Below are 13,334 nucleotides of genomic sequence, written 5' to 3' on the forward strand. Positions count from 1 at the left end.
AAAAAAAAAAAAAAAAAAAAAAAAAAAAAAAAAAACACAATCTCTGGCAAAAGAAAGGGCAAACAAAATCAGCTAATCAGCTACTCTTCCTGCTCCCCGCAGCCACCTAGTGCCTCACCTCGCTTGGTTCTTATGAGCATTCCTGCCTCCAGCCACTTTCAGCTCCTCTAGGACAAGGTGTTAATTGCCTACCACTGGGGCTGGCAAATTTTTTCCTATAAAGGGCCAGGAAGCAAATATTTTTTACTTCATGGGCCATGTGGTCTTCATCCCAACTATTTAACTCTGCTGGTGCAGAATGAAAGCAGCCATAGACTCTACCTAAACAAGTGAACATGACCGGGTCCCAATAAAACTTTATTTACAACAACAGATAGAGGGCCAGCTTTGGACTACTGGCTGTAGTTGGCCAACCCTGGACTCAAACACTCTGTCGCACACTTGATAAACTGTCAAATGGAACCGATTTGTATTCCCCCCTCAATGAAGAGGACAGGAGACATTCCTAAACAAATCCAGTCCCAGCAACTTGGGAACTGCTTTTTCAGAACCATAAATAATAGTCTTAATCCGATTCCCTGAAAAGAGAGTGCCAGAGTGAAAAAAGCCATTACCATATTAAGAGAAAAATATAGCCAAAGAATTTCCTTGACAATCAACTAAGTTCTTGAATCCAGGCCAGAGAACACACAGGGGCTCCAGTTCTGAGAGTTTGGGGAACCGAAGCGTTTCCCATGCCAGAAGGAGCCGCAGTCAAGAGCTGAGGAGCCATGTCCCCACCCGCCTCTGGGACAAAGCCTGGCACAAAATAAAAGCCAGCTTCTACTTCACTGTCTGGCTTCACATTCCCTCATGAAATATTGATTCCTGTCCCCCTAAAAATGGTAAAAATCAATACGGTAACAGAAGCCTCATAAGGTCAACACCATCTGTGGCATCGTTAGCAAATGCAATGGTAGCCCTCAGAGTTCTCAGAGAAAAAGAAGAGACCACAAAATGCCCAGTACAGAAGGCGGGGGGGGGGAAGCATCCAAAATGGAAAAACACAGAAACAAGAGGGGAGCTGGGGCGGTGCGAAGTGCATTCCAGGCTCCCAGGCACTTCCTTCATGAGGATGAGTGACAGATGACTCCAGGAGAGGGCAGTGGGTGAGCCCAGGCCCTGCGTTCTCTGATTCGCTTTTGGACGAGCTCAGGCCACTGAGTCAGCAGGTCTGACCATCAGCTTGCCTGAGGAGAACCAGAGTGAGTCATGGCAAGCACCACCCCACTCCCATCCTCAGCCACTGCCACATCCCGGGGGGCTGCCTGAACCCCCCTCACTCAGCTGACTCAGGAAAGATTCGCCACATGCAGGGCCAAGTTCTGGTGGCCTGGAGAAGAGCGGCCTGCTCAGCAGCTCCCAGGACATGTAAAAGGCCCCAGGCCCCTCACCCGCGGTGACTCCCCTCTGAACTTGATGAGGATCAGGGGTGTCGGCCTCCCCGCTGCACCAGCCAGCTCAGCAGTAAGAGGACCCTCTGCAAACACAGCGGCCCCAGCGCCCAGAGGGTTCCCTCTCAGGCCACTTCAAACAGGTCTGTGGGCGCCATCTGGCCTGAAGGTGGCCGGGGGGTTGGAGGGGTGGTGCAGGCCTACAGGGGAGGGAGGAAAACCACCTCACAAGCCTCAACAAGGCCGTTTCCAAATATTTACCTGGTTGTTGGCGTCAGGGAAAAGCACCCACAGGAAAGCTCACTGTTTCCCCAGCGCTTTGCATTACCAAAGACCACAGACCTGATGTAGCCTTGACAGGACCACATGTCCATCAAACTCCAGGCAGGCAAAGCGGGAAGGCAGGGGCATCTGCAGCCAGCCTGCTGCAGGGTCATTTCCTCATTGAATATAGGACAGAAGCTCGATGCAGGAGCCACGGGTGCCTTCCCCTCAATTCCATCCACGTGGTGGGTGCCCTTGCTTCCTCCAGGGCAGACAGCTGTGAACGTCCTACTCAGGACAAAGTTGCCAAGCACCTCCTACGTGAGGACCGATCAGCCAGATGTGCCCCCAGCCCCGCAGTCTAGCTGCAGAAATGGACTTCATTTGACAAATGAGTGAGGCGACTCTAAATTGTGATAAATAGACGAGGAGGGAAGAACCAAGAGTGGAATGCAGTTGTCCCTGGGGTGATGTGTCCCCAGAGTGACGCGGTAGGATTGAGGAGACTGGGGCATGGGGCGTTAGCTCACACAGTGGGGTGGGCAGAGATGTCTAAGGCAGAATTTAATCAGAGGCCTGAAGGACGGGAAGGTTGGCTCCATGAGGAGCTGGAGAGGGGCGCTCCTAGGAGGGAAACAGCCAAGGCCCCAGGGGACAGCCCTGGCCTGTGGGAAGCAACCGAGCAGGGGTGTCTGAGCAGAGCAGGTGGGGGCAGAGGAAGGAGGGGAGGAGGGGAAGAGGAGGAGGGGTGGAGGGAGGGAGGGTGCCCAATCAGATGGGGCCCTCAAGGCCCTAGTAAGGAGTTCAGATCTCTCTCAGAAGAGCAGGAGATCTGCAAAGGCTATATACAGATGGGAAGGACATGATTCCAGAGATGCTTTTCTCCAAGTTTCTTAATCAGCACAGCTGGACAAATAGCTGTAACTAAAGTAACTTTCCCTCCTACTCTCTTCAATACACCCCCATTATCTCTAGCTTGTACTCCAGCCTGAAGAAACCAAACCTCTCTCTTTTGCTTTTTCTCTCTCCCTCTCCCCACCCCTGCCCCAAACTGCTCAGGAAAAAAAACCCATTGGGACAAAATGCCACCACTGGATGAAAGCTTGACATATGCTGCACACTGGCAGTGGCTCATGTTAAACACATTTGGAAAGAGTTTGTAACTAAAGCTGAACTAGTTTGCCCTCAAAGCTGCTTTCTATTAACATGTTTACACGCACACTGTCCCGACTTTCTGCAGCTGGGATTCCCTCCCCAGGCAGGCTGGCCACGGTCGTGGGTCCCAAGGAAAGAGGAGTTTCAGATTTGGGCAGAAGCGCAGAAAGGGATGCCCAGCCAGGGCTGCGGGTGGACACCTTGAGGGAGTCAGCAGGGCCGGCAAGAGGGGGCTGCTTCGTGAGCGTCTCCCAAGAGCTCTTCCAGGTCCCAAGACTCAGCAGGCAAAGTGAGCGCACATGTGTCTGCTCAGCAGTGAGAAGCAGAAAAGGAGTCATTTGGTCACAAGCCCAGAAACATCTCTGGCAACTTCAAGCCACTGGAGTTGTGAGGGGAGCTCCAAGAACAGGAGGAAAAGCAGATATTAAACTGGACTCAGAAAGTGCAAGAACTCAGACAGTGCTGGGTCTCAAGAGCAGGGGCTGTAGCAGCTTCACCATGTTAGTCTCTGTGGGTGACATCCAGCTTCACTTTGCAATTCCAGGGAGCCTCCGCTTGCCCTAACTTGGTCATGTGTCCACCCCTTGGCACCAGAGGGTAGGACACCATGACTGATGAGCCCACCTACGCTGTCCGATGACGGAGATGTGAAATGCTGGCTGCTGCTGCCAGTAAGGGGGGTAGGTGGGTGGCAAGTGGACAATGACCACAGATGTCCATGGTAATTTTTATTTCACTGAAAGTCTCAAGAATATCACATTTATAGCCGCGCACAGTGGCTCACGCCTGTAATCCCAGCACTTTGGGAAGCTGAGGCAGGTGGATCACCTGAGGTCAGGAGTTTGAGACCAGCCTGGCCAACATGGCAAAACTCTGTCTCTACTAAAAATACAAAAATTAACCAGGCATGGTGGTGCATGCCTGTGGTCCCAGCCACTCAGGAAGCTGAGGCAGGAGAATCACTTGAGCCCTAGAGGTGGAGGTTGCAGTGAGCGGAGATGGCACCACTGCACTCCAGCCTGGGCAACAGTAAAACTCTGTCTCAAAAAATAAAAATAAAATAAAATAAACACGTTATGAAGGACAATGGAGGACCCTCCAAGTGAAATCAGGATGCCAGGGGAGGAGCTGGGCCCAGATGATAAGCCACGAAGCTAGTCGCTGGGCCCACGGACGCGGCAGGCAGTCTCACCAGCTTCACTGGGTTACTCTTAAGTGGCTTTGGGGGAGGCTGGGCCACAGTCTCATACAACAAGGAGCCATGTAGGTGATTTTCACTCCTCAAGCACAGTTTCTGCTGGTTCTGTTCTGCCTTCTCTGTTTTCCTGATCTCTTTCATCCTCTTTGTTATCCCTAAGATGACACAAAGCAAGGCCAACCAGTGCCTCCCCCGAAATAACCCATCATCAAAACAAGGGAACAAAAGAGAAAGAGCTGGAAGAGATGCTGTTACTCTCCCTACTTTCAACTACTATCAGCAAAAAAAGCAGTTTAGTCAGTGGAAACCAGTCTTTTGTGTGGTTGTCTGCAATTTAATATCCTTTCATTTCCAATTCCATTTTGAAAAGCCACATCAGTTCAATTTTAAATTTCAAGCACCCTTTCTTGGGGGACTAGAAACACATGTCAAACAGCATGCTGCTGGCTGAAGAGCTCAACTCCCAGGACAGCAGGAGTCAGGTCAGACACACTCTGCAAAGCTCGTCTATTGAGATCGTTCGCATCTTGCCAGGACATGCCAGGGATGACACGAGGAGACAGTCTCCACCTTGGCTCAAAATTGGAAAAGAATATCCCCCGGCCAGAAGCAGCTGCACGGTATGTGCCCACGCATTCCAAACACGAAGTTACTCAGTGGGGCGGCATCCAGGCCAGCGCCTTGCCTGCACACAGCTCATGCCCTGCTGCTGGCTGCCTCCCAAAGGCTCTGTGAGGCTGAACAGGCCCCACGCATGGCCACAGGCTGTGCTATTCTGACTGGCTCCTTCCGGTGAGACTACCACATCCTGGATACCTTTCTAGCAGCCTGTTCCTAAACCAGATGCACCCACCTTCCCATGGGCTGTTTAAGGTCAAGCTGTCCCATCATTCCATGGGGCCAGCCTGTATCCCTCCAGCAATAGCCATGGGCTTGGACACGCTGGGAGCAGTAGCCTGGCTGCCTTAGGAGGGCAGGGTCATGACATGTTTGCTGTGTGGTCTCAGACAGGTTACTAGACTTCTCTGAGTCCCTGTTTCTTCTTCTCTAAAATGGGGATAATACAGCTATTATGCAGATTAGGTGAAAAAGAATGAAGGCAGAGCCTGGCCCAATGATTCTGTGACCAATAAACACACTTTGAAAGATGAGTTGTTGCTAGAAATTCCACAGTGACCTAATAGAAATAACACACAACTGCAGCCTCACTCAAGGCCAGTTACACACACCGGACACAGAGCCTATATCTACCCTGAGCCTCTTCGGCCGTGCCTGGCCACTCGGCCATAGAGAGGTTACAGGAACATCGGGGAAGGAGAGTTGTAAATGTGTTAGCTGGTGGTTTTCTGAAGACTGGCCGTAAAGGAGCCTAGGCTGGGCAACAACTTTATGCCATAAAAAGACGGAGGAGACCCAGAATCCTAACACCCAAACAGCACACGCAGAGCTGTTTCCAGAAGGAGATGTACCCAGCATGCCATCCACCAGCACAAATAGCCTGATTAATTCTATGCTTGTCTGGAATTACTCAGACCACACCCAGGTAGAGGGAGGCAAGCAGAGGGCTGGACAAGAGACCCCACCTGGCTCGGTCTCTGGTCTTTTCCTTGGCCAGAGGCAGGATTCCAACCTCCTCTGATTGTTGACTCCATCTGAAGTCCAGAAAATTACAAGGATGTGAAGAAACTAGAAACCACGCTTTCACTGAACATGCCACACAGCAAACAAAACCTCTCTCATCAAAGTGTCGAGTGGGGGTTTTTGATGAGTCAGTAAGAAATGGATATTGTCCTAGACATGAAGACTTTGCTAAGCAAATCAACAGCAAAAATGATTGCAAAGAGAATATTTAAATAGAAAGCATTTTCAAATACAGCATTTCCCAGATTGATCTTGGTATGGCTCAGTTCTGCCCCTCCCCCCTCCAAAAAAAGCTGTATACTCAAATGATTATAATTTGGGCAAATTAGTTCAGTCAACACCCTTTTGTAGGCAAGCCACGCGCACACTAGCATACTAAAAGCTCTGAGAAGGTCTCGAAAGAAGAAATCCATTAGCTCTGTTTTAATTCAAGGTTTCCAAGATGTATAAAGTATGGAATATTGTTCTGGAACACATCTCATAATCCTGCAAAACCCCAATTTGGGAGAGCTGGTTTGTTTTCAAAATAATTGTTGACAAGTTAAGGATGGCTCAGTCTAAACCCCAGTAAATTCTATGTTCACTGTGAACGCATGGCATATCTGTGGAGGATAAATAAAATCTGTGGCAACAAGGGTTGCCACAGGATCGGGAATGGGAAGGAAACTCAATTTTCACAACTTACCTACTAATTTCTTTACAAATGTATTGCTTTCTTTGATAAACATTTAAAACATTATTTTAAAAACTTGTATCTGGCTCCTTCCAGAAGCTTTCCTGAGCCCCTGCCTCTCCCACACGCCCAGGCCATACTCAGCATATCCTCAAGGCCCTCCTGTGACTGGTTTAGACCGGCTTCAGTGCCCCCTGAGAATCAGCTACAATCAGAGAGCTCTGGCGCCTTTGCCAAGGGTGTTCCAGGGCATCTGAGAACTCACCTCTGTAGGCAAAAACATACTCACCTGGTGGTCAATTTTGATTAGTGCAATGTCTGCTTTCTCATCCACATCCTTGATTTTGGCTTCATAGGTGGCACCATTCTTCAGCTCGACTTTGACCCGGTGCTTGTTGGTCACCACGTGGGCATTTGTCACGATCAGTCCATCTTCCGACACAATAAACCCAGACCCACTAGCCACCGGCACCTCTCGTTTAGAAAACGGAAGCCTAAAATCCAAAGGAGTACACACTTCAGACTGCAGCACCTTAAAATGAACGCTTCAACACATTGATTAATGAATGGGTTCTGCAACAGCAACACACACCTAGCAATCGCTCCTTTATATATCGGGCTTAACATTTAAAAACTAAACATCCTGCCAATTTTTTGCATGCATCAAATAATTCCACTTACAAAATATTCTTAGGGAACCTCTTCAGAGCCCGAGGTTCTTTAAACATTTAGAAGGGTTAAGACTGTAGATTCATAGAGTCGAATAGGGCAGATGTTCGAAGGGAGACACACTTATCTTAAAGTAGGAAGATATTCAGTGACACTTTGACACTTTAATGTATCTCAAAAATAGCTCTCATGTTTTGCTAGTGGCGGTTAAAGCTTCAGAGGTTATAGGAAAAAGGAAGGCTCTCTTTACTTGCGAAACAATTCAATATGAACCACGGCAGGGGCGATCTTCTCCACCACGTCCGCAATAAAGTTATATTTATGGCGCAAACTATTGGGATCTTCCTGCCCTGAGAACAAAAGCAAAGAATAGATACTTAATGATACTCTGCTGTGGTCACCTAGAGAAAGACATGGGTTAGAGGAAGCCAAAATGCATGCTCAGCCTTTGGAATTCTGAAGGCGGAGTGAGCACAGTTCCCCCACCTGGGCTCAGCTGCAAATGTCCATCGAACTCCCAAGGGAACGCCCACCCAGGTAAGGCAGTCAAATCCACTCATGATAACCTCTTTGCTCAGGTTCTCTGCTCTCAACAGAGTCACCACAAAATCACCTCTGCTCTGGTGTTGAGCAGAGGCACCAGCAAATGCTTCTTCCTCACACCAGCCTTTCCAAGAAGCTGATGGCCCAAGTTTTGTTGTTGTTGTTGTTTGTTTTGTTTTGTTTGTTTTCTTTTTGAGATGAAGTCACGCTCTGTTGCCCAGGCTGGAGTGCAGTGGCGCAATCTTGGCTCACTGCAACCTCCACCTCCCGGGTTCAAGCGATTCTCCTGCCTCAGCCTACTGAGTAGCTGGGATTACAGGCACCCACCACCATGCCTGACTAATTTTTGTATTTTTAGTAGAGACAGGGTTTCACCATGTTGGCCAGGCTGGTCTCGAACTCCTGACCTCAGGTGATCCACCTGCCTGAGTCTCTCAAAGTGCTAGGATTATAGGCGTGAGCCACTGCACCCAGCCAAGGGTCCCTTTGTGATGTGGTATCACCCTCTGCCTGCGTCCCTTCCCTGAGTCCCCACCATTACAAAGAAGCAACCCTCCTGAACCACCAGATGGGTAGATCTGAGATTATTATGAAGAAATATGAAGGCAAAGGGGCAGCTCCTATCTTTCCCACTGACACCCCAAGGCAAGCTGAGGCCATCGTCCATCCCCAAAACCGTTTCCACCATGCCTTAACCACGCGTTCCAACACTGCCCGGGACATCCCAGACAAAAGGCATAAGAGGTGCCTTAAGACTGTGGGTGAGAAAAAGAGAAAAATCAAATGACCGTAATGCTTTATACATACAGTCATGCACCACATAACATTTCAGCCAACCGTGGACCGCAACGCCATTGTTTTTACTGTACCTTTTCTATGTTTGGATACACAAATACTCACCATTGTTACAACTGCCTACAGTATTCAGTACAGTAACCTACTGTACAGGCATGCAGCCTAGAAATAACAGGCTCTACCATCTGGCCTAGGTGTGTAGTGGGCTATGCCATCTAGGTTTGTGTAGGCGCACTCTGGAACATTCCCACAGTGATGAAATCGCCTAACGACGCATTTCTCAGAACGTATCCCTGTCACTCACTGGTGCATGATCGTTTATACTACAGTGAGTGGCCCCACGTGGTGGGTGTTTCCAAAGCTACTTTCAACAAAGCTGTCACATGTCCCGATGTGAGGCTCTCACCCAGCAGGGCTAAAAGTTAGTTTCCATCAACCAGAGGCACACACCCAAGGTAACTGATTCAAAAACGGGCTGCTAGAGATTCAGAGTTCTGGGCTCCCATTTTGGCGGCACAGGGGGTGGCAGAGGCAGTCTGTCCCTGGAAGTGCAGCCTTAGCCTACTACTCCGGCTCCTAATCTCTGCCACCTGCTGCTACCTCTTAACAAGTCCCTGCTCAAGCAGGCTGGAGGGCTTCCAGGCTGGTCTGCAGCTAAGAGCCATGCACCCCATTCTTGCCCCTTAGAGTAGCTCCGCGTTGCACAAGCAGGCTCCAGAGACCCGCACTCCTTTGTTAGCTGCTCGCTACGAATTGACAGGAAGCTTTTGGAAACTTTCACAGCAATTTCACATGGTAATCTTATGTCTGTTGCGTTGAAAAATGAATAACTGTGGCTTGTATTTCCTGTCTCATATTTTGTATTTTGTAGGTATTTTGTGTCTCATTTACCAACAGGCCTGTGTGCCTGCCCCTAACACACATGCACATACACACAGAGATGCACACGCACACACACACAAACTCACACATACACACTATGCATACACACCCACACACGTATGCACATAAACACACCCACACACATACACCCACACTCATACAGACTGTCACATAAACACCTATATACACTTCCACACAATTCATATACTCACAGATGTGCACATACACACAGAGTCACACATATATACATACAAATGCACACACAGACACACACACACACACACAAACGTGCCTCTCTCACCACTAGGGTGGCAGCCCTTCCCCAGGCTCTAGGCTGTAAGTAGAAGCTGTGAGACGTCCCAGCCCTCTTGTGACCCATCACAGTTTCATACCCACTGGCTCCCACATCCCTACCACGCTGGGTCACCAGGGGCCATAGTAACCCAACTTGACACCACAGGGCACAGGGACATCTGGAGGACCACCTGCCTCTCCCACGCTTGCTTTCTCGGAAGTGAGAGTGCATCTGTGAACAAAGGGCCCCTTTCTGTCCTGGCCCCTGACCTCTGAGCTGCTTTATTTAAAGATTGGAATCATCTCTTTTTACATAGCATGGTTTTCTAAGGTACAGAAAAAGATCTGCAACTACTAGGAGGAATAATTTAACAAATTCAGGACAATATCATATTATTATTTTTGCTTTCAAAACCCTTTCATCAGCTGCCTTAATTTAATGTTTTCTACCTTCCTGTGGAACAGGAAAATCAGGTATCCTTCCCATATTATATATGGGGAAACTGAGGCTCGCAGACTTTAAATAACTTCTCCATGGACACTAAAATTTCTTAATAGAGAGTATAAGTAACAAGTAGATCTGGGTAAGCCCTCCCAAGCCCACAGTGTCACCAGATTTACAGCTTCTCGCTTCAACACTGGCCCCTACAGATCTGCTACCCTCCCAGGTTTCTAGGTAGTTGCAAATAATTGGTGTGTCTCCTCGAGCACTCCAGTAGGAGGTGTAAATAAGGGAATGGAAATGTTCCTTCTGAACACAGAGCCTGGCGAACGTCACCAGAGACAGCTGTAAACAAACGCATCTGGGCTTCCTCAGACCAGCTTCCTGGGGAAAGACCAAGAAGAGGTTTAACTCCGGCCAGGCCAGCAACACAGAGACAGCGCGGTGTTTCAGAAACTCACGAGAAGGACCATTACCAGCGCCTTCCCGCTAGGGATCATAACTGACTTCCTCTTTCTGGCTTCCCGAATTAGGTATGGGAGAATCTGCCCACACCAGAGGCAAAAATGAAGATGGATTGAAGATGGATTTTGCTGGGCAGTTGCCTTCTCACGCAGTCACAGAAAGTGGCTCCAGGGTCTGCCCACCAGGAAAGCAACAAGGGAGACCAAGGAGGATCTGGCCTGGCCACTGGAAGGCCCAGTTCCAGCCTCAGTCCCCTGGGCAGCCTCCATTTCCTCATCTGTAAGATGGACCAAATGCCTCTAGAATGAGCTGTGAAGTCTGCTCCAGCTCCAACCTTCTGTGATGGAATCCCTGTCTCTCCCTCTCCCCAGCGTGCTGCAGGAAGATAAAGAACATGTGAAATTTGAGATCAGGTCCAGGACTCTCCAAATTCTGTAGATGAGGAAACAGAAAGAAGGAGCAGTGGGATCACAGACCATATGACAAGCCTGACTGACAAGCCTTCGTGACGCATCTCAGATGAAAAAGCAACCATTGACTTCCATTCTTACCATCCCTGGGTGGACCAGCGGCAACAGGAACATAGAACAGAAATAACTAAACGGAAGAAACATCAACTAACTGTTCAAAGATGGACAAAATGTCAACTGAAAGAAGAAGAAATACTTGGCTTGTCCAAATGTCATTTCAGAGTGAGGAATAAAAGTGTGTCTAAAAGCAGCTTGGTTTAGTGTTAGATTCCTGTTCCATTAAAAAGGCTCATCCATGAAACTAGATGGAGTGGCCACTGCCTGATGTTCTACAGAAACCCTGGCTGGCCCATCTGCTGTGATTTTAACTGTGGGTCAACTGTCTTCCTTCCAGAGGGGTCAGTCCCAATGGAGAATCCCCATAGATGGGCCCAGGTTGGTTCTGCCACTGCCCACTCTCCAAGGGGTTCAGGGGACAGAGGGTGGGGGCATCCAGGCCACTCAGCATGAGGAGAAGGCTGTGCACAGTATCTGGCCTCAGATGGACCAGAGTGTGACCCTCAGCATAGTGCTCACTAGCTGTGTGGCCTTGGACGTGTTACCTCACTCCTCCAAGTGTTAGCCCCTCATCCATAAAATGTGGTAACACCATCTACCTCAATGTGTTTTCTATGCTGATTTCATGATCTACTGTATATGAAATGTTTGATCAAGTCATGGCATACAATTTAGAAAGAAGAAAATCCACAGGACTGGCCACGGTGCTGCTTAGTGGCAGCTCTGCATACGTGAAGGACGTCACACATCAGTGGCACAGCAGAGAGGTAAAGGGAGGTGTCTGGAGACCCACTCAGCCACCTCCGCTCCTCCTAACAGTGTCGTCATATCACTGCAAAGGTATGATCCAGGGAAGCTGTGTGGCAGGCTGGTTTTTCCGGCCTTCACCTGTATCTCTTCTCCCTAGCTTACAAGGGTACCCCACTACAGAAAGGAGACAGGGCAAGGTCAGCAGATAATCTAGCCTGACTGCAGCCCAGGTGAGCTCTTAAACCTGACGAATCAACCAACCTGAAGAAGGCCAATGTAACGCCCTAGTAGGTAAAGACCATGCCTCCTCCCCACACTGTTCTGTTAAGCCAGAACTGAGGAAGCAGAAGGCAATGAGGATGGGAAGCCTCCAGCAAGGTCAAGGCCTGGCCCTTTTAACTGCTCCTTTATTGAACAGAAAGCTGGAACTGGCTGCTGTTCAGTAATGGACCACACAATGAGGCATGAGAAAGAAAGAAAAGGCATCGAGATTGGAAAGGAAAATGTAAAACTGTCTTTATTTGCAGATGATACATATGATAGTCTTTGTAGAAAAATTCTAGAAATCTATGAATATATGACTGCGTTTGTCAATGTCACAGGATAACAGGTCAATAAATAATTGCATTTCTATGTATTAGCAATAATTGGAATCAAAAATTTTAAAATATAACTATAACAGCATCAAAAATAAATATCAAATAATTGGGGAAATATTTAACAAGATATTTGCAAGATCTGTACACAAATCTTTCAAATAGCTACAAAACGCTATCAAAATAAAGAAGACCTAAATAAATGGAGAGAAATACCACACTTGTGGATCAGAAGATTCACTATTGTTAAGCTATCAATTTCTCACAAATTGACCCATAGATTAAGCACACTCCCAGTGAAAATTCTAAGCAGGATTTTTTGTAAAAATTCACAAACTATTTCTAAAATATATGTGGAGAACACAGAGCCTAGACAATCCAGAGTAATTCTCCAAAAGAAAAAACTGAATGACTTATACAGTGCTACACGATTTCATTTTAAACAGAAAACTGAGTAAGATTCGTAAAATGATAACTTACAACAATTTATAGAGATGGATCTTTCCACTTACCTAGTAAATATTTATCATTACTGATATTTAACACAATAAATGGCCCATTAAGAGAAGCCAACATTTCCTGTAACTTTATAGTTTAAAAACTGCCAGGATTCAATCCCAATATAATAAATGATTCGTCTTCCCTCTTTATAAACTACTAGTCAAGCACACAACTTCATAAATGTTGCTTCCTTGAAGCACATCATCCCTGGAGTTTTACACATAATACTTCTTAACAACTTTCAACAACTTCCTTCAAGGAGGAAGAAAAGAGACATATGCAGTGCAGATAAGCTTCAGTCATTATTCTCCAATATTTCATGTTACTGAAAAGAGCAAGGCATTAAGTGTTTGACATTCATTATCCCACTTAACACAATTTGTTGCAGTAAAAATGAAAATCACAGTATGGGGAGTATGAATTAAAGGATAGACTTTTATCTGTGTTTCTCTCAAAAGAATAAGCACAAAGTTGAATCTGTGCTTTTTTTTTTTTTTTTTTTTTTT

General features: G+C 47.5%; 1 protein-coding gene across 1 annotated transcript in view; it reads right to left on the reverse strand.

Moving 5' to 3' along the window:
• Window positions 1–13,334, reverse strand: part of HTRA1 (HtrA serine peptidase 1) — a 54,821-nt gene that overhangs the window by 18,946 nt on the left and 22,541 nt on the right. Inside the window, exons 6-7 of the mRNA XM_017872231.1 lie at window positions 7,284–7,383; window positions 6,654–6,858 (exon numbers count right to left, since the gene is read on the reverse strand). Of these exons, the coding sequence (XP_017727720.1) occupies window positions 6,654–6,858; window positions 7,284–7,383 (305 nt within the window). The remainder of the gene's footprint in view (window positions 1–6,653; window positions 6,859–7,283; window positions 7,384–13,334) is intronic.

Source organism: Rhinopithecus bieti, unplaced genomic scaffold (assembly GCF_001698545.2).
Source record: "Rhinopithecus bieti isolate Rb0 unplaced genomic scaffold, ASM169854v2 scaffold_6710, whole genome shotgun sequence".
Lineage (NCBI taxonomy): Eukaryota > Metazoa > Chordata > Mammalia > Primates > Cercopithecidae > Rhinopithecus > Rhinopithecus bieti.